This window comes from Amphiura filiformis, chromosome 6 (assembly GCF_039555335.1).
Source record: "Amphiura filiformis chromosome 6, Afil_fr2py, whole genome shotgun sequence".
NCBI classification, from domain to species: domain Eukaryota; kingdom Metazoa; phylum Echinodermata; class Ophiuroidea; order Amphilepidida; family Amphiuridae; genus Amphiura; species Amphiura filiformis.
The window spans coordinates 53,726,358-53,749,605 of record NC_092633.1 but is presented as its reverse complement, the minus strand read 5'-3'; the positions used below and the strand labels follow the sequence as shown (position 1 = coordinate 53,749,605).

General features: G+C 36.1%; 1 protein-coding gene across 1 annotated transcript; it reads right to left on the bottom strand.

Moving 5' to 3' along the window:
- Positions 1-592: 592 nt before the first annotated feature.
- Positions 593-17,725, bottom strand: LOC140155619 (uncharacterized). Its single transcript, XM_072178531.1, has 7 exons — positions 17,398-17,725; positions 12,623-13,451; positions 11,294-11,455; positions 8,528-8,725; positions 6,262-6,425; positions 1,653-5,943; positions 593-865 (listed from the first exon to the last, which is right to left on the bottom strand). Exons 2-5 carry the CDS (start codon positions 13,428-13,430, stop codon positions 6,286-6,288), a joined length of 1,308 nt encoding a protein of 435 aa, XP_072034632.1. The 5' UTR covers positions 13,431-13,451; positions 17,398-17,725; the 3' UTR covers positions 593-865; positions 1,653-5,943; positions 6,262-6,285.
- Between the last annotated feature and the right edge of the window lie 5,523 nt (positions 17,726-23,248).

The following is a 23,248-nucleotide window of genomic DNA, read 5'->3' as shown; positions in this document are numbered from 1 at the left end:
ATATAACTTGCCAGGTTTGCTTTCTCACTTGTTGAAAAATCAACATTTCATATAAGAATTCTTTTGTTTTCTGGCATTTCAACGAACTATCTACTTTTCTTCCCTGGTGACTTTCTGCTCATTTTGTGAGACCAGATCTCATATTATCAATATCAATGAACAATAATAAGGGAAAGTGCCTATTATAGGAATGGTATACACTTCATGGAAGAGATGGGGGTAACTCCCCTCTTAACCCCAAATTAAGACCACAGTGATCATTTATCAAGATTTATTAGATTTGAATTCAAAAGCAAACAGCAGATTTCCGATTCTGTAACGAATCATCTTCAAATAACTTAATTTTAATTTTTAAGTTGGAATGATACAAACTTGTACTTGGAATGATTATAACAAAGATAACTTAGTCATAGATATTTAGCACTTTTGGCACATTGTTTCTTAAATCTTACATTATACATAATAACACCACAATTCATACATACTGGAATATGGGTTTTCCTTCAAATGTCTTCTAAACCCGTACCATAATACATGTAGTACTTGGTTAATTTGCATTTGAGCTTCAAATCCATTGGTATTTATATCAATACCTATTGATTTGACGGGCAGAAGGTATAATTGAGGAGTTTGCCCACATTGATTACATCATACTAAAAATAAATTTAATAAACAATAACTTAATAAATAGTTAGGTTTTAAGTACATAACTTACAATACTGAGTTTTCATAAATAACTTAAGTCAGTGTGGAGTTCAACTAACTAACACAAAAGTTTAAAATTCAATACTTCAGATACTTTGCCAGTACATGTACTACAATTTAGCTAGTACTACATTATACAGCGTTGAGATTGGTATCACTACTTAAGGTGGTATTGGATGCATTTTCTAGAAATAAGGAAATGCTTTGAGCATGTTTTAAACAGATTAATTGAGTAGGGTAAAAGTACACTGATCAATATGCCTTTTGTTTGAAGCAAATCGGACATACGGTTTCTATACTACATCAAATTATATTTTCTTTGTATCTTATTGTTTTTATCAATAATCAATATAGTTAATGAGCTAAAAGGACTGTGAAGGCTCATTAATATGTAATTTTTGTCAATATTTTGCTAAAAATCAATGCATAAATGTTCATGGTACTTTTATTTTGCATACTTTTGCCCTGAAACTTGGTCAAAGTGTTTCTAATATGTTCTAATGTATTATATAGTGAAGCCGCCCCTCATTTGCATATTTGCATAATTAATGAGCTAATTTGCATAAATGCTAATTAATTATGCAAATTAGGGCGGCTAGCTCATTAATTATGCATAAATTATCTGGAAGTCATTAGGAACACTTTGACCAAGTTTGAAACCAATATTCTGTTAAATAAAAATGTTATGAACATTTATGCATTGGATTTTAGCAAAATATTGGCAAAAATTACATATTAATGAGCACTTTCAAGTCATATTAGCTCATTAACTGTATTGATTATTGATAAAAACAATACAATACAAAGACATTTAAAATGTATGTATTATGAAAACCGTATGTCCGATTAGCTTCAAACAAAAGGCATATGGATCAGTGTTCTCTGCCCTACTCAATTAATATGTTTAAAACATAAATAGAGCACTTCCAAAATGGGTCCAGAACCACCTTAATTGCTGTACCACAGTAAATGGAGTATAAATTACTAGGCTGTCAGATAGTTGAGCTCCAAGCCACCGACATTCAATAATAGTACAATATGATTACAATTACTTTGGTCTATAAAAATACAATAATGGACCCTATAATGGTGGTACCCTGTTGTTTATAGGAATATTCCAAATTTGGAATAAGAAAAACAATTCATAAGATGCACCTTAACAGATATTCATTCATCTCTCAATCGTATTTTAAAAAATGTGAATCTCCTTTGGGACATTTTCTTTTGATGAATTGAGTAGATGTTCAGTTAACAAGAACACTAGCAATCTAGCATGATTCCCATTAGGCCAAAAAAATAGTTTGCTTGTCCTCCTACCCAGCGACACAAATCTTGAAAATCTGAAGCACAAAAGAATTCTAGAAAAAATTATGCTTTCTTTTGGAATTTTTGACACGCTTAAAAGTTTTTTAAACAATTTCTTCACACTCCTAATAAACCATTTTAAAAGTGATTTTGAAACGACACAGTAGAGAAATATCCCAAATCACACCTCATTTAGGTTTTAAGCTATTTGGCCTAAGTAAACATGTTTTGACTATGAAATTAAAAAAGTTAATATTAAAAAAGTAAAAAATCTGACTGACCTACCCTGTCTTGAACAAAGAGTGGGAGGGAGGACAAGCAAATATTTTATGGGCCTTATATTAAATTCTCTCTTGTTCTTATTTCTTACAAAATAATGTTTAAAAAAACTGAAAATTATCATTATGACTGCATTGATTATAAAAAAATATCTCCCTTTAATTCAGAATTTCATAATTATGTACACAATAAATGTATATATTTTTACATTGCATATATCTAAAACAAAAAAATGTTTGAAATTCTGGCCTCAATTTTCACATTTTACATTAAAAATAAATTAATCTTGCTTGTTTCTAGTACTTTCTTGAGCCCCCTATTTTAACATAGTGACAAACTGAATACAAATATTGCCTTAATAGTTAAAGTCATATTACATTTTCCTAAATCTTACTTTATCCAGTACTGACTTAATTTACATAAATTTGCACTTATTTCTGTCAAAATTTCAGTGTAATTAATAACTTTATACTTAAGTTAGAGTTGATTAAATAACTATACAAATACTTTGTGGTAAAACATACTAAGAGTACAGATGCAAAATACAATCATGCTAAGTACTGCCTTGTGTTATATCTTGTATCAATAGTGTTATTGATTAGGGTTATATCATCTTGGTCCTCATCCCTATAAAAGTTGCAACAATATTACATAAATATAACAACATTTGTATACAACGAATACAAAGGCAGCCCTGAATATATAGCATTTTGCATTTTTACTCTTATGTTTCTTAGTAGTATGTATCTGTGAAACTTCTAAGTACTTCTGCCGTTATCCTGCACACAAAAACAGACTAACTGTTACAGCTGGTCTTTGCTTGAAATTGACAACCAGGTCACAATTTCAAACCACAATGTAATTAGGGGAGGTAAAGTTGGATTTGCTACAAGAACATCTCACCCGTTTCTAAATTTTGGTTTCATTGCCCATTCCCGTTATATTGGTGTGGTTCCATTGATATTTAGCACATGGACTTAGATATAGACTTGCAGCAATGAAGTTAAGTTATCACTGAATAGTGGGCATAACGCAAGCATACCCTCCACATGTTCTAATTAGGGTAAAGATGAAGGTTTGGATTTAAGATTGCTTCAGTTACATACTACAAAGAAGTTTGACTTTCTATCCTTGCATCCCTAAATATTTTACACCTATACATTGCAGAATACTTCATTACTTTGGTGGTCATAAAAATACTATTTTGGAATCATATTGGTTATACATCCTTAGTTACATCTTTAACTTACGTTATTACACTTTGCCGTGAAGCACCAAGAACACAAATTTTATTACACATTGCAAACAATCTTACTTTGGTTTATACTTCTACAATACAAGCTTACCTTAGAATAGCTGGTGACATATATGGAATCCATAGTTTGGTCACTAGAATTACTACTGTTAATTCTTATGGTCCTAACTTAAGTGTACAGCGATTTCTTATTTTATACAGATGGTCACGATTGGGAAAACGTGATGTGTGATTGATACATTGCGGAATTTTTACATTTCATGTTGGCACACTCAAATGGAAATGTTAAGGAAGTACAAGATATACGACAATATTCCCAAACATACCGGCAAAAAGTGGTGTTTTTTTGCCGATATATGTGAGTATATTGTCATTGATAGTATATACAGTGATTACAATGCACAGCACACTTAATGATACTTAATTTGGCTACATATTACAATTTCAAGACAGATTTTACAATGGTCGGTAAGACAACATCTATTTCAGTCATCTTAATCTTAGCACAAGTAATGAAGCCATTGAATCTATGTACAACACCTGTATCATACACAGCACACAGCATGCCTCCATTGTATTGACCATTTAGGATATTATAGCTAATGATGAACATAAAATAAAGTGCTATTACCAGATTACTTTTAACGTTACTTTGATCATACAGTTGCCATGTAATACCGGCTGATTGATGTGCAATTAATTAATTGCATGGTAAGCCATAAACCAATCCTACATGTAACTTTGTGTTGCATTGAATGACTTACAAATGAATAACACAGGGAGAACTCGCATTCGGCCATGTTTTCCTGGAACTCAGAGGGACAAATGGTGTACCTCTAAAGTGCCTGTTTCACTCCATGCACTTGTTCAATAATGCCATGCCAGCTAAGTGCAACATACACATACCTTTGTAACACATCAAGATGCTGATTATCATTTCATTTCAGGCCTTCATCACAACATTCTGGAGGTTCACTATTTAGTTCCCTGTAAGTAACATTACACTATGATAGATTTCCCATGTGATATGCACATGGGGATATGCAGAGCGCAAGTTCTCCCGGTCTATTTCTTTGCTAGAATAAACTTAGGCCCTTAAGTTTTGCAAGTCTTTTAGAATTCAGCCCCTTGTCTTTCAATAATTATATTAACATCAATACACATTTGTAACACCACAAGACTGGAATACTTTCTAGATGTGACTCATTCACTAGTTTTAGCTTAACTTACATGTTTAAAAGGTTTTGTCAATATGTCAAATCCACTTCCAGTACAAATACTGAACACATATCAGTTTAAAAATAATAACAGCCAATGCCAAGCACTGCAAACACCAAAAATTGCTCGAAATATTTAACATAATAATATTAAAGCAAAGTATATACTTTGGTAAACAAGATTTCAGCAATTTGACACAACAACGAAATAAAACCGTAATTTTTTGAAAATAAGAAGCAAAAAAACCAACAAGACTGAAATCTACATCAACAAGTAAGCTCAAAACTCATGCTAATACAAGACATGTTTTTTTTCTGCTTGACCAAACTGGGACATTTATGCATTTCATATACATGTACTAAGCAGGATATCTTTCCAGGGTTCTAACACTTACATATAAGCCAAATTATAACTCCATACAACAAGGATACTGTTTTATCTAAAACCTATTTTGGTGTTGTAATACTAGATGCCTAGGTAACAGCCAATCGAAACTTCCAAGTCTACCTATAAAGGACAATTTTTAATACCTATGCAATAGGGAAAACTGGACACCCGTTCTCAACTCTATGAGACGGGAATTTCATACAATATGAGCACAAACTAAGACCATGTTGGACGACTACCTACAACTGAAAGCAAAAATGAGCCTTGAAACACAGGAAGCCGTTTCCTGTTTCATGCATTTTATATGAAAACAGGAAAACAAGATTACTTTCAAAACACTTTCTAGAGCTAAAAGGGTTTTTTCCCCACACCGTATGTTTCAAGAGATGTTTATTCTTCCATAAGTTTAAAAAGTTTTTCAATGGGTCCTTCTCTTCCAAAACTTCAAGCAGGGTCTTTTTCTTCCATGTCCACAAAGACGTAGAAAGGCATTTTCAAGTTTATACGATACCCATGTACAAAGTCGACTAATGGCAATAGTTGCATGGAGTTATAATCTACTTATTACACAAATTGTTACTTTCTAAATAGCTGTACTTCCTAATCTTCAAAAGTATTTGTACATAAGAAGCTATGTAGCGAGTTGGAAAAGAATGAAATGTTGCAAAAACAAAAAAAGGCGTAAATTTTAGGCACATGCCATTTCTTAACGATCATTGGTTGAAGACAGCATCATGATGCTGGGTAAGCAGGCACAGGTCATCTTTCTGTCAATCTATGTACATCACCATTACCTGAAAAAGCAAGAACAGAGAACAAAACATAATATTAGAATAGCTGTGGGAAGAATCAGGTTGTACAAAAGAATATTTTGCTGAAGCGCTACCCTTGACAAATTAAACCTTTGCAGCCAGGATTGCCTGCCCAAGTTTCACACAGGTACACTGGGGCAAATCACACACACATCTTTGTTATGGAGAATTCCAAGTTGCCTCAAAGTCTCCCCACAAGTGCAGACTAGAAACATTGCAAGGCAACTCATCCCATTATGCACTTAAGAATCTTGACTCTTGGATACAAGACTTAATCAACGAGATTAGTAGACAGCTTACCTGCTCTCTCTCTCTATCTCTTCTTTATGTCATCCAGTCAGCTCCACTATCCCCTGGTAGAGGAATGTTAGTACTGCAATGTAACAGTAAGCACACTACTAGCCCTAAGACTACCATACAGGAGAGGATCTGCAAATAGCGCATCACTGTGTGCCAACGCTGACCTGAAACACAGGCAAAGAGATGGGGAAAAAAGATGTTAAATGTGGGGAATCAACTTTTAACACAAGTCACAAGAAGTCAGACTTGATTAATTAATTAATGGCAATTCAACTCTTCAAGTATATGATTTGAAATTTGGAAATACATTTGTTAAAATATCCTTCAGCAAGGGATAATAAATGTCTGGGTAAAGTTAAGAAAAGGCCTTTATATTGCAAACATTATGAATCAAATTGAAGGTCACACCAGGGTTGCGGGAAACTTTAAAATTGCAGTAGCCTTTTAATAATTTGCCAAACAGGCCTACCAAATCAAGGGTTTGGTAACACAGTCACGCCTGGAAATGACTTTACTATACAGGAACTATGGTCTATGGGCATGGACCTACTATGAACTACTTTAAATAAATATCTCTTTACGGGTTGACATGGACAGATCCCATAATAAGACCATTTAAGAAATAAATCTATATGATGTATTTAACGAAATAAACTTTAACCCACATTGTGTCATTTTACTTTTTATGGATATTTCTTAGAATAATGTTTGGTTTCAATTTTGGATCTACTTCCTCTACACATAATACATTAGGATTAACTTGTATACAAGAATTTAATACAATAAATTACTCATCTTTTTATTCCAACATGTATGACATGGATATGACTTGCTGAAACTTTGGGACCTTTTCTATTTAACTTCAAAAGTTTCAATGGCAAGAAATTTGTTTTGAGGTCAATAGTTAGTGTAGCCCCTGTACCAATGCTTCAGTGTTACTTATCAGGGGCCAATTCAAGATTTGAAGAACACTTACAATCCATAATTACCAAAGGGCAGAGAGGCTAAAATTGGTAGTTACAGAATAAACGGAACTGAGGAGAGGAAAGAAGGAAAAAAGGAGGAAAGGAAAGGAAAGAAAGAAAAGAAAGAAAAGAAAAAAAGAAAGGAAAGAAAGAAGGAAAGAAAGAAACAAACCAACAAACAAACAAAGAAACAAACAACAAAAGGAAGGTATGAATAAACAAAAATCCCTACTTATTGCCTCATACTATTCAGTCCAAATGTACTACTATTTATAGACAAAAACCAATAGGTGGGCCTCGATAGCAAATACATGGATCACTGAACTTTGATTGTCACAGACATTAGTCTATAATGTATCATTTGATTTTTGAAAGTAAACAGGGTCAATCATCCATGGCTCACTGTACGTGCTTTCTTGCAATCAATTATTTTGGAGAATGAACTAGTTCATCTGGTAATATAATACAAAATGCAATTTAAATAAGAAGAGTTCATTTCTCTCTTACTTTCTTTTTAAATTGTATTTTAATTTTGGCTTTATTAATTCATCAGGTAATACAATACAAAATGCAATTTATTAGAATAGTTCCTGTTTCTTTCTTTTCTTTTTTAAATTGCCTTTCAGTTTTGTAATTCTTTGCTGACAGTCATTTTTATGTTCTGCTTTCCACCTTGGAGTGGGGCCTAACCATTAAAACAATCCAAATTTTGAGTTGCTACTGCTCTAGGAGTTTTGCTATATGTGAAACAAAAATGTGTATAACAAATTATACCCTATTAAGTACATACTTTTGTGGTTACCACAATTCACCATGTTTTTGTTCACACTATCTTAATGATATATCTCAGATGTTAAATTTACTAGGATGTCTTTTGATAACAACTAACCAAAATCTGTTTTGAAGTTCTAAGAATGTGAGATGAGGCTATTGAGTGGGTCACACCTCTTTAATAAAAAAGAAAAACTCAAACGAAAATGAATAAAACATCTAAAAACCAATTTTTTCACATGAAATTCAGAATTCAAAATCAACTTTCTTCAATCACACACCGCAAAAATTCCCTACAATAATAATTAGATCCAACCTTTTCAAAATGTAACTCCCAAATTTTTTTCTTTTGCTTTAACAAAATGCCCTAACTGGTTTCCAAATCAGTTAGGGTATTTGTTAAAAGGCAAAAAGAAGAAATAATTATTTTTCTATAAAAATTTCCCACCATACAAATACAATTGTAGATCCAACCTTTTCAAAGTTAAGTTTCTTCAAGTTCCTTTCCTTTAACAAACAAAAACCCTCACCTCTTTCATGGCTAACTTGGTTAGGACTAACGACAATATGTGTCGGTCTGCCGCTCACCGCCACCTTTTGTATTGGTGACATTGATGGATCGGTGAAGCTGATGATAAAGTCTTTTGGCGGATGCTTGTAGTAGTAGTTGGACTGGAATCTAGGTGGACTGTATATTGGCACTGTGACAACATCTGACTTGTGACTTCCTGCATACAAATAAAATAGGACAAAGAAAAATCAAATTCCATCAGTCTATTAGATACAAACTCAATGACATATTTCGCAATACTACCCAAAAGGTTCAATTTATGCAATGGTTTCACCTGGTACATGTACATGAAAAGGCTATTCAATTTATTGTTACACATATACCAAAAGTTCAGCCTCAGTACAATTTGAAATTACCAAGTTCAACCCACAAATTACTAAACTTGTTTCTCTGCCAAGTCTTTTGTAGCAAGTAACAAATAGACCTGTGGTTTAATGAGCCATACCAGGATAAATGGGATTTGATGAATTCACACAGATCAAATGGAAAGACTACTACATGTAATAGGAACAGCTATCATTTATCATTTATCTAAAATTGATGTCAAGAGCTCACAAAATTGTTTTAAATATCAAGAGTAGGCTAGCTCGAGATACTCTAGCTAAAATACAGGTTTACATTTACTATCTTACATTATCTTGCTGTATTTCAGCTAGAGCTCCAAACGACAAGCTTCCGGGTTTTTTTGGAGAACAATACTGTTACCTAAGATGAAGAAGAAACCCGCCTCGGAGTCCGCCCTACTCATTATTTCATTGTACTTATTGCAATTTGCCTCCACACATTACGTAATCAACACAAAGCTTTTGTGAGGATTAGTGAGTGGATAAGAAATTGACAGTGGAGGATCTGAAGGACACGCCGATTGTTAGTTGTCAATCATGAATTGCCGCATAGCGTATTAATATTTTACTGCATGGCATTCCGCAAACACCAAGACAAATTATGCCGTATTTTTCCAAAGATCATCTCATATGAAGTAAGCTGAATGCGATCTGTACTTTTGTAACATTCCGATCGCTTTTGATCACCTATTATCGGTAATTTGCTTTAAAACACGTGAGTTCATGTTGTGTAAACATAATTAGCATAGACACAAATGAAATTATGATGCAATACAATGCAATTTGAATGCGCAGCAGATCTATAGAAATAAAGTTGCCCGGTTTTATGCAGAATTAGACCCTGTCTGGAGTAGGCCTATCTATGTTCTGTATATTCTGTTTAATTTTTGAGTTAATACAGTAGTGTAGTAACATACTACACTACTGTACTCCTACATTGTAAATAACTGATTATGTACAGAATGTGCAGTAATCATAAGTAAGTTAACCAGTACACAATTCCAGCAAATTTTGTCATTTGCAGATGAAATGAGGAATTTTCAGTCTTCATTCCAACCATCTATACTAATGTTTAATTTACTTTTAAGGTGAGCATGTGGGATTGCAATGGTACATTATGCCATTGGTTGGCATTAATATGGTTGGCATACATTTAAGCTAATAAAATACATCAATGGCCCATTTTATGTAGAAACCTATACCAGTCTTTGGAGTTGAGATTCACATCTGACTGAAGTGGGAAGATTGTGTGGAATATCTAGGGGTGTATATCACCAATCAGGTTTCCATACACAGGATTCACAACATGCTCATCTATCAGGGCAGTTCTGTAACCCCAATACATTTGTACATTCATTGAATGACCTTTAAAAATTTGGGTATTAAAACTCATACTCTGCAACTTGAGGTCAAATTTTGCACTATGATTGTTTAATTGAGGTTATTGAACTATGTCATTGGGATGAGGCCATTGTGGTCCATACAAGTAGCGATAGGAAATTATTGAGATGGGATACAGATTTGTTTGCCACCTGTCCTTTTACTTGCTTATTTTAACCAGAGAAGATGATAAAAGAGGAGGTCGCTCGCTGCCCACATCAAATAAATAATGTGTGCATCCGCCTATTGATGGAAACAATGATCTAATCCGATTGATCAACTAATACGATAAGTGGCTTTGCGAGTCACGACTGTCTAGCTCTAACGACGCATGCCCGGATATCAATTTGTTACGTCAGTTGACCGCGAAATATAATTTCTGTATTGTTTGGCATGACTGGCTGCTAAGTTTGACCCGAGATCCCTGTGAAAAAGACCCGTATTTTGGATCCAAATAGCATTTTTGGACACGTTTGGACACAAAACGGAGTATATGGAGAAACTGACACGAGTTTGAATTACTGATTACACTGGTTTTATGTTTCCGTAAACTGCCGCAAATATTCAAATAGTTATCATTTAAATTTCTTTTCCTTTGACCTTATATTAATTTGACTGGAAAATTAATTATGCTTGACTTTCCATAACTTAACAATTTTTTTGATTTTTTTAATGGGAGTTGCAATATATATAATGCTTCTTCACTCGTTTAAAAATCATGGTCACCCTGGTTAGTATTTTTTTTTATTTTTTAAAAAGCATGATTTGACTGCAAAATTGGGACTTTAACGATGTACTTCCGTGTGTGGAATATTTTCTCCACTGGAGAGAACTACCAAATCAGACGAGCGTGTGGCGGATGAACAGATTACCACAAAGGAAGTTTCAAGTGGTGTTTTAAGTACCCCAAACAAAGAAAAGTGAATAGAGGTTAACTGTGGGTAATCAGATTATATGTTCGAGCGATCTCCTCTTTTCTCATCTTCTCTGTTTTAACCTACCAGTCCCTTTGGTGACCTTCAAGCTGGCTGGTTTTGTCATCTTATGTTCTACAGCTTGCTGGGCTGGTGCATCTGGTTTGGTGATTGCTGAATCCTTGAGTGATCCGGTCACAGGATTACATGGTTCATTTGACGGGCACAGTCTCTGGGAGTCTGGTGAACCTAATCAAGTGGAAAGAAGCAGAGATACATGTATTATGTTAAAGAACCATAAATAATTGATTTCTAATATTATATATCTATGGTGAATTGGAAGGAGCATTAATACCATGCCTGAGTTTTTGAACATATGCTGTTCTTTTTCAAAGTCATGCAGATACAGATTTACTAGTTATAATAAATGTTACAAGCATTTATAATGATAGACTGATAGAGTGATTTTAGAACAGTTCTGAAAGAGTTCATTGCATTGACTAATAATTGTATTGTATTGTATTGTATTGTATTGTACTCATGTACATATACTGTCATTGTTTGTTCATCATCACCAGCTTGAGTTCCTGGCAACATATTACTGAATTTGGGGATGGACATTTAGAGAAATCAACCTGTTCAAGATTGATTATTTTCTCTCCCCCCACATATTTTTTATCATTGTGGGAAATATGTCACTTAAGAGTATTTTTTTAAATGACAATACAACCAACAGAATCTTTATCAAATTTATGCAAACTGTATTGATTTTGACATCTTATATCATTTTGCAGCAAAAATAGAAACACTGTAAACTGTACATTGTACCTCTAATCATTAAATATAAACCTCACGTCACCAGGCTGCCTAGCATGCACAATAAATAACCTGCGTCAGATGCTTGACAAATTGCAAATAATCGAGGACAGCTCTTTGTCTGTAGGCTGCATGCTTTAATTTTCAAAATTAAGTATCCATAACAAATAAGAGCAGCTGCAAAACATTTTACCTGCTAGTGCTCTACAATAATTAACCAAGCAATTCTAATTATCCATACCATGTGGCACTGACACCCACATCATGAAACAGGAAAATGGCCGAGGTTTTATTTTAGCTTTAAAATAACTGCTGTGTCCAAGCAAGGCCTTTTAAGAGCTCTTAACAATGTATAGATTCAGAAATTTATTTTCTTCTTCTCTTTAGACGCATTTCTAGACTTTGTTTCCATTTTTGCTTACTATCTGAATTTCTTCTTTTTTTACCTTTCTTTCTTTCTTTCTTTCTTTATTCACTTGCTTTTTCTACATTTCCTTCATTCTCCATTCTATATTTTTCTTTCTTTCCTTCCTGCAATTTATTCATTTTGCTTTTCCTCTTTTGTTCTTTCCAAATTATATACATGGGACACATACTTACTTTTGAACCCTTGTTGCATATTTTTGAGAGCACAGACCACATCAGCAGCCTTTGGTCGTCTGTTGGCTTCCTCATTCCAACACTGCTCCAGAAGGTGCCTGAGAGCAAGAGGACATGACTCTGGAATACCTGGACGAAGCTTATGAATCTGAACTGACCAGATGATGTTGGCAAACCCCCGGTTAGCATAGGGAATCTTACAGGAGAGCATTTCCCAGATGACGATGCTCAAGGAATACACATCTGAGGCTTTTGTGAGCTTCAACTCCACAAAAGCCTCTGGCGCCATCCACGGAATGGTCCCAAGTTCAAAGTCTGTACACACTGTCTTCACCACATTCTTGGCTATACCAAAGTCACACAGTTTCAACACATTATCTTTACCTATCACAAAGTTTCCGGATTTGATATCCCTGTGAAGAACATCTCTGTCATGGATGTATTTGATGGCATGTGATGCTTGCAAAGCCCACTCGTAAACCTGACTGATCGGCAAACTTGCATGCTCTTTCAGGTACTCAAACAATGAACCATTTTGGGCAAGTTCAGTTACAATGATGGTAACAGGGCTTAGGACTGCACAGAAGAATTCTACAATATTGGGATGCTTGAGCTTTCGTAACAAGTTCAGCTCTTTTGTTTGTGCTTTGATGTCTTTCTTCTTGGATGATTTCTTAAATTTCTTGGCAGCTGCGTCAAGTTGGGTGCCATCTTTGTTTGTCCAGATGACGTGATGTACATCGCCACAGCTTCCTGATCCTAATTTGTCCACATACTTCAAGTCGGTTTCGTTTATCTGCCAATCCATCTTGCATTCTCATGTGTGATACTGTGCAAAAGACAAGACAAAAATTCAGATCAGACCCTAGAAATTTAAAGTACGGTATATAAATAATGTATACATGTATGTAGTTTACCTTCCAATGTACTCTGCCCAGAAATAAATATTAAAAGTACGGTATTAGTATATACTGTCTACATCTTCTAACACTTAAAAAGGATTATTCATTCATGCAAAAAAGCAGGAAAAAATCATTATTTACAGTTCTGTTACTCTGTTCAGAAGGTGTGTACACTACACAGTGACTCACAGGGTTTACAATGCACCATCAATAATTTAACATTCAGTAAATAGATCCAGCAAGGAGAAAAATAACAGGGTTGCAAAAATCAATAATTTCTATCCAACTTCAGAGTAGGAATTGTGTCAGCTGTTTGACTTTCATGTATGGTGTCTGGTCCTGCCTCCTGTATGGGTTAGTGTACAAAATTGAATCGACCAGCAAACAGATCAAGCTAAAATTGTACTTGAGGTAAACAGCATTGTAGAGGAAATCATGAGACCACTCACGTTATCTTCACTTCCTTTTGTTTTTACTTTTTGTAGATGAATATTGTGAAAGAGTGGCTATTCCAAGGTAACAAACAAGGGCTACAACTGTATCTGTTGCTAACAATACGGTATCAATACAAAATATCCTCTTTAAAAAATTTTATTTGGTTGATCAATGGTCTAATATTTTACTTTGCTAATGCACATTGGTGGATAGATTTATGGTTGGTGACAGAATAAATGGAAAATTGTATAAAAATGTTTAAATACTGTGAAACCAATTGAATTGTACATAAAATTAGTTCTTTTTCAGTTGCTAGCACCTGATCCTTTTTTTTTTTTTTTTTTTGCTCTTCAGTTTTTCAAACCATCCAAAAATATTGGGGCAACCACTAAAAGTTACAACATCTGTCAGCAAAAAATATTTCTGTTGATACATTTACAGAACTGTTGTGCGGCTTGTGCCCCCCTCCCCATTTCCAAAATCCTAGCTACGCCACTGCCCCCCCAACTAAATCCTGGCTATGGGCCTGGTTTGAAGTCTGAACATCTGGCAACAATAGCTGGTGCCAAGCCACAAAATTATATGGGTCAATATCTCTTTGACACACTTAGCCAAATGGTAGCCTTATACAGCCTAGGCATTTGCAGATTTTGCAGTTTGGGTGTACAATGTATGTGGTGAAGTGGTAATTATGGTGATTAACAGATAAGGACACAAAACACATATAAAATTTACAAAAATGTGGGGTCAATAATGATACAAGTGGATACCTACATGTAAATAATAAGCCAACAATTGACTATATAAATGTCCAAATTCATTCACCAAGTAATTTTTTCTGGGACGCCCTGTGTGTTTAAATGTACAATCACGGTTGGACCACAAATTCACCCACAAGTTGATAATTGCCTTGGATTTTCACTGAAAAGGCAAGGCAGCATGGCAGTTTGTAACAATTCAAGAGGGCATCATGGCCAGGGGTAGCGCTAGAACTAAACACTCCAGTGTCCGCAGGGACCCCCGAACTTGCCAAAAACTAAAAAGTAGAGGGTCCGGAGTAGAGTTTGGTGAGTTCGAGTTGCACAAATGCAGCATAAATAGTATGCCGCAATAGCGCTGGATTGAAAAACTGGGGGTCTGCAGGGACCCCTGAACTTGCAGAAAATTTAAAAACAGGGGGTCCGAACTCTATTTTGGTGGGTCCGGGACCCCAAAAAGCAACTTAGCGCTACCTCTGATCATGGCAACTGTTGAAAATTTGAGAAAGGCACCAAGGCAATTTCTTTAAGCGAAGACATATTTTGAGGGCATTATGGCAGTGCACCCACGGCATTATGTTGTGGGTGCCAGGGGTAGTGTTTTAAGGGGTCTTAGGGTCCAGGACTCCTTGATTTGACAGGTCCCCGTGATTTGGACCCCTTAATTTTGTGCGTCTGTGTAGAATTAGATGCCTGGACCCCTTTATTTGCCAATTGGGACCCCTGGCCTCGGCAGGTCACCGCTAACCCTGGTGGGTGCCGTGGGTTATTTCGAGGGCTAGATGGTTAGAGATGGCAGACCTACTCAGGCATACAGAAGTAATAGACCAAAACAAAGAAAATCATGTACACTTTGTACAGTCTCAGCGTATCCTCTTTATTTGTAGGCCTAATCATACATGAAGAAACTAGTCATTACATATTACGCCATTTAGGTGTCAGTTTTAACATGTTTAATTTAAAATTTCTAATATCTTCCGCCAATAAGGGGTCAAATTTGGTACCCTGAATTAGTCTCGGTCCCAGCCGATTTGTGCTCCCTTGTCACTAAACAAATTGTCTGGTGACAACCTTTAGAATAGTACATACTGTATGTCTTTTCTAATTGACCAATCATCAGTCATCATAAAATGTTGAGATGAAAATTGGCTGTCAATCAGCACTGGGCTTCAACGCATGCAGTGGTTGATGGACAGCTATGCGGTTATATAAATCCACACAACGTATGTGAGTAAGCAACCGCGCTGCGAGTCGCTGACATAAAAGGCGATATCAGACGATTGGCGCCTCAGTAGTGGCCGAGGCTAGTGTATTATTTTGCGTTTGCAGTTTCTACAAATAGTGGCATGGTGGGGGCCTACATGTATGTTTATTAGTGTCACATTACAAGTGAAAACACTTTAAATTTGGAAATTCATTATAAACCAATCAGTAATCGTCATTCCACAGGTTGTCGCCAGACGGTTCGTTTTAATGAAGGAGTAACACAAACCGGCTGGGACCAAGACAACCTCTCACAGTCTGAATACGCCATTTAGGATCGAATTTTGAGATGCTGTGTGACAGGCATCATGGGTACCACTTTACAATGTACAAATGTAGTATGTCAGTGAACCCCCCGGGAAGCTGTGTTCATTCTTGAAATTTCTACTGCAATATCAATAATTGAAGACCAAATTAAAAAGGGGCAGCTTGATTGGTTTCTGACCTGCGGCTGCGCAGTACAGCATATTTGGTCTGGTTGACAAGATGTCATACGCAAGCTAATTTAATTCGGTCTTCAATAAATACCTCCGTGGCACTATACTTTGTGAAGTTCAGAATGTGCTACGTTGGCTTTAATAGTGTTGTTTCTTGCCTGTATATGCGCTAAGAACACGCTGAACTTCAAAGCTGGTGCAGTGGACTGGAGGTACTGTATTCATTCCAATAAGCGCCCAGGGTGCTTAATACATTCATTTTGGGTGGGCGCTTATTTTTTACCTGGTTTACCCAATATGTTTCGTAAGGGGTGTTAGACGAATTAATGTACCTGGTATGTTAAAAAGGGTCCTGAGACGTTCTAGTAGCTTTTCTGATGTAGAAAATGTACCGTATTTCAAGTTTAAACAAGACTTGTAGTCCTCCAGCTATTTCACTGTATCAACGTCTATCTGTCACTTCAACATTGATGGTACCCTTTAGCAAATTGAAAATACCCTGGGTGGGCGCTTATTGGGGCATGGGCGCTTATTGGAATGAATACGGTACATTAACATAAATAATACATGTACATGAACACTGATGAATGATGTAGATAGACTATAATTATTAGTAGTCACCGTAGTTTATTTTGCACAGCCAATTTTTGCAATTTTGTGTGGTGTCTTTTTTTTTATAATATAAAAGTCCAATTAAAAATAAATTGTAAACATGGGACATTTTCATGTTTTATTTACAGTCATGACACTGCGAGTGTCAGTGTGACTGTGTCATCTCCCATCTTGACCAATTCGGCGTCACTGACTGGGAAAAAAATACACAAAAGGCCTAATTATTATTTACAGTGCCACAAACTTAAAACGAAAATACTGGCATTACATGCATTTATCATCAATAATATTGATTAAAAGTACAATACAAGTGGTACATGTATGATCATTCATTTACACAATAATACATGTTTATCATCAGTACCTACCTTACAATCTGGATGTTGTAGTCTTTTTCTGCTGTTCAACTTCAATCCAATGTTCTGATATTTTTACTATTTTTCCTTCCTCGTTTCGAATTCAAAGTGTTCACAAGTTGAACGGTAATCGGAACTTCCCAACTGCTTTTCCCACCAGGCCACCAATTTATAATAGACAGCTTAGTCACAGCCTTTTCCCCAAATATTGATCTAAATTTAATTTCCAGCGAGGACTAACCACCACTTCCTTTTCTTGCTGATGATCGAGACAATGCGCAGCTATAAAATAACAAAACATGCGGCTCTGTTGTGCTCTGCATGCACCGTATTGAAATGATGCAAAGCTCCACGTCAACACACAAGCATGCGACCTATGACCAGGGACAAATGATTTCAGGCAGTCAAATTCCGCGTTATGACAATGAATTTACACTTTGTAAATTTCCGCGAAATGCAACTTCGTGCTCGATTCTTCGTCCATTCGTCTCAGATTTGCAGATTGTCAAAGCGGGGCCTGCTGCGCCAGTCGCAGATCCAGGCATGGACCTGACCGGTGGGATGGGACCTGAGACTATAACCTCAATTATAGTCTCAGCATGGACACACCGGGCCCGTGCCCCCCCCCCCTTTTGAGGGCCCTCTTTTTTTTATAAATATATATAGGCCTATATATAATTGTGTTAAAAAAATAAAACCCCTTCCTTAGAGACCGTTCACAAACACTTGTTAGGGTAGCCTGATGCAAAAAGGGGGGCCCTGAAAAATTTTGACCCTCCTAAGGGGGGTGGACCCTGAAAAAATGACCACAAATTTTCCTGGAAAAATTAACTTTATATGCCTTTCTATGGGGTTGACCCATAATTTTTCATGTCAAAAAGGGGGGGGGGGCCTGAAATTTTTGAGGTCTGTATTAGGGGGGCCCCAAAATTTTTTGCAATGAATTTTTTTTCCATCAGGCCCCCCCCCCCTTCCAAGTGTTTGTGAACGGTCATAAAAATTTTCGACCTGAGATAGGGATCATAAAAAACTTGAACTTGATTCATGACCGCCCCTGGCCTTGGCCCCTTCTGAATGAGATGAAGAAAACCAGGGAAGAAAATGACATCCCCCTTAACAAGTAGGCCTAGGCCTAGGCCTATTCCTGGTGGGCCAAAAAAAACTTTATTTTGTCAAGCTACTGTTTTTCTGGGGTGTTTTTGATAATATCCAAGTACAATAATTGCTTGATGCTATGGAATCTCAAGCCAAGGCATTCTGCAAAATCTCCCTTTAAAAAAATGCCTTACAATTTCCGGGAGATGGGCAAAATCTTCCATTGCTATTTCCCCAAAAAAACCTCACCCAGTATCTTTTCCCGGTATCTTTTACGCAAATCATTTGTCCCTGCTGGATTGATCCATTTTAGCAATAGGGGTTCATGCTCTGCTATAAATTGAACACCGAATTAATTAAAAAAATCCTTTAAAAAAGGAATGGGGCGCCCAATGGAAACTTTAATGTTTGTTTGTTTGTTTGTTTAAACGGTGTGATGTTTGTTTGTTTGTTTAAACGGTCGCTCCGTGTGGAGACCAGGCTCGAACAAAATGGGGTCTAAAAACCCATTATGGTTAGTCTGCAATTTAAAGAACTTTTTTAATAAGCTTCAAGTGGTCACTGGGCTGGGGGGGCTGGGTGGCACTGGCAAATATATTACTAAGATAAAGCTAGATCGAAGGCCCAGGGGCTGGTATTAAAGGCCCAAAGTGATCCAAGCAAAAGTGTAGGCCTAAACAAATTAAAATGGTTTATAAATTGCCTAAGGATATTAAGTCATTGTTATTGTTACCCTGGGATAAAGCCGAGCTGTATATTGTTGACAAAGTTGAAGCCCTGGAGCAAAGCCCCATTCAAATACATGTAGCTACTTTCTCTAAGTAGAGACTACAATTTCATGTAAAATGTCTCATTTTGTCTTTAATACACAAACCACTAGCAGGCTATATGTTACATCGACACTATATAAACAAAGGTGCCAAAATCTGAATTTTAATGATTTTTCTGATCCTGGATGAGCAAATCACTGAATAGGGCTTCAGCATTAATTTTGGCAGGTGTCCAGTGCAGAGTGCCTAACCACTATTAAGAACTGATTTTGGGGCAAAACAACATCTTTTGAACTGAAAGTTCTACACATTTGGTATATGATTCCCGGATATGAACTTGGGGCAAATTATAATATAAGCTGTGGAGCTAGGAGATTCAATTTCTTTTTTCAAATTTGAGCTAAAGAGCTGAATTTTATTAACATGTCACAGATTGCCCCCCGGTGCCTGTTAGAAGGGGTAACTGAATTAAAGGCCTATAGAAAAAATGTGTTCTATAACTTCTATGCACTGTGAGCTCAAATGCATGCTGAGTGGTTTCAACAGTGTGTGTGGGGTTGTGATGTGGGGGAATGAATGGGGTTTGCCGCGCATGTAGGTATTACAAGCTTGTGTTCTGTAACTACAATTTCAATAGCGAAATATAATTCCTAGCTGCTTCTACTGAATAAACCACTGAGGAACAGAAAGACAATCCTTATACTGCACTCGCATGTAATAGCAGAGCCTAGCAGGTTGTTTCCCAAATTAAACTGACATAATGTCATGTTATCTTGATTATCAAATTGGAATATAGACTCACATGTGATATTAAAACATCATTTCCCCGGGCATCATTTATTCATGACATAATTTATCTTTTGGTTCACGTTGCTATCATTATCATTGTTGAACATCTGATTTAACCAAGGATATGAAATGTCATGATAGCCAGATAAATGAGACGTATTGTATGCTAAACAATTATTTGTGGTTCAGAGAACTATCTCATATGGCGCAAGAAAGACGAATCGCGAAAGTCCAGTGACCGCGCCGCCCAGGAGGGGCGGTTAGTGGATTTTTGTGGTTAATCTTTCTTGAGCGATCAGAGTCGGAGTATTGTTGGTAACTAAGAAAAAAAACAGGTCCTACTCGTCGGACTAACAGGACCTAGAGTCTTGATTTTTGCAGGGTATATTCATGTAATAAAGCACATATTCATGTAAAAACAGAAATTTGAAAAATGTAGAGGTTGTCCTCTTTAGCAAATGTTACAATATGGCTTTAAGCCAACTCATAGAGCAGCTTTGTGCTGTAACATATAGTGTGAAATGAGTATAGGGCCTAGTCTGGTAACTTAGAAAAAAAAGGTCCTACTCGTCGGACTAGGTGCTGTAGGTGCATGGGGCTGTAGTTTTGTTAAAATCTGATTTTGAATAAAACGCAGGAACCGTTGTTTAATTATTATGATGGCAATATTAGTCAAACAAGTACACGATGTTGATAACCGTCCGTACATGGTGTGCAGGGACAGTCATAGACACATCTACCATAGCACGACCGACTGACACACATTGGCACTGGTAGTAAATTCCAATTACTTTTGCTTTACCTCAGTTGTTCAGCTCAAAATTTAAGGGGACTATCTGACAATAAAGGCTTTTTAAAACATTTTATGGAAAAGAAATACTATTAATCTAGGCCTATTTGTTATGGAAATGTTACAATATGGCTTTAATATTAATGTATAAAATTTCAAGCACATGGACACTTTATTCTCCCCACACATTTCAGAGCTCATTTAGCTGCATAACTCAGATAATGACTGTCCATTTAGGTAATACATACTTCCCCAATGAACAGATAAATAGCATCATTTCCTCTGATTTTACGTCACTTGGCATGCATCATACAATGGCATGACGTATTATCAACATTCAAAATTTGGGGCATTGTAACACTAAATGCTATGGTCAAATGTGACGTGTCATGTCAAAAAGAGACACTTTTGGGCAGGATCGTAAATGGAGAAATAGCCAAAAATCTGCCCGGGTGATTTTTTCACAATTTGGGTTTGTTGCGAATTTGTGATGTTATTAATGTTAAAAATATTGTCTGATAGTTTCAGCCCCGAATATAACTGGCATCTTGTATTTTTGAGACATTTTTCAAGGTAATTCCTACTCTCAACATTGTCAATAATATTTTTTAAAGGCCGATATCTCAATTTCCAATTTTATAATACCATTAACTTACAAACTCAATATCTTCCCTTACGAATGTCCGATTTCATTGGGGAAAACGGCGTTGTGGAGCAAAATATCTCTATATCTAAGATTTGTAAAAACCTCAAAATTGATAACCTGCCCAAAAGTGTCTCCTTTTGACATGACACGTCACACATGCTTCCTCAAATTCAACAAGGCTACATTTTGATTCAGTTGAATTCTTTCAGCATTTCCTTTCAAAAATTGTACATTTTCAAATACATGCCTAAATATAATTCCCACCAAACGCGATCATGTGTGCATCAATAAAATAAAATATGAAAGAATTTTTTTATTGAAGACAAGATATTTTCTCTTTTTATAAGGCTGAGTTATAAAGTTAAGTTTATGGAGGTAAAGTCAGGTGATAGTTTGTTTAAATATAATTGACACATCCCCAAAAGCAATACCCCCCCCCCCCATTATGAGGCAATAACTCAAAATCTATTCTATGCATCCAATTGTAAAACTGAAATAGAAGTCGGTTGTTTTGCAAATTTTGATGCCTCATTTGTCTTAATAGGCCAAAATATGTTGCCATGGTGACCATCTGAATACAAAAGATGCAGATGTAAAGTTTCACTTAAACCCATTGAAAATGTTGCTTTTGTTGCTCGAGTGTCTGTTCGTCACTGGTCACCACGGGTCATGTAGAGCATGTAATGGTACACTGATTTCAGTAACTTTTTAGTGCAACTTCCGATTCTGCATCTTTTTTCATTCGAGCTGTCAGCATCACAAATTTTGAGCTACCCAGACAAATGTATCAAAAAATTCACATAACGAAAATTGGTTTCTTTTTGCTATTTCAGTTTTAAAATTGGATGCATATATTTTGAGTTATTCTCGTAATAAAGAGGGGGTAATTACTTTTTGGGATGTGTTGCAGTTAATGGTTTCCCTTTGGGACATGTAGAGATCCAATCAATTGCCTGAAGCTGCGACTACTGAAAAAAAGGTAGATGTAGCTACTTATTTCTAGATGGCGCTCTCACTGTAAGCTATTGATGATCAGGGGTTATTAGGGGTGGAGTATCAACTGATCCATCACATGCAATACCAGATTGAAATAGATTATGTCCACTATTATCTTACATCTTTTGTTGTTGTGGCTGCTCAGTTTGACAAAAGAAATACATAACACAGCAATAAACAGGGGGGGCCGGCCAAGATTGGCTCAATTTTGACGTTGTCATTGGTTTTACACGTAAACACAAAAATGTCTCAAATTATTCCAAAACTGTACGTATGTTATTAAGCACTATTTTATCAGTCTAAATCCGCTTGAGGTTCGCCAGTGAACCTCATTGTAAGTACTGTTTTTTGAGTTTTTTGTATGAATAACGCATTTATATGTTACGATATATACTGAAAATTTCCCCTACGTTTGTCAATGAGAATACGTAGTGTAGTGGTTACTTAGCTCGCCTCCCACGCATAATGTCCCGAGATCGATTCTCTTCCCCGGCGGTGATTAAAAATTTTTCTTCTTCTTTTTTCTTTGAATTTAAAATTATTTATTTTCATGTGAAAATGTATATATTGCACTGGGAAATATATTTTGTGCTTGTTTTTTCTGTAATGGGGCCACCCGCCAATAGAGCTAAAACGGATCTTGGCTCCGGGAAAAATAATTAAGCGCCCATCGTGCAGGCAGTGTTGCCGCCATATTGTCTGTTTTGTTTACGCTTTTGGCTGTTGCCACATTGAATAATGTAGTCCACCATCGTCTGGCAATAAAGGTGTATTTGT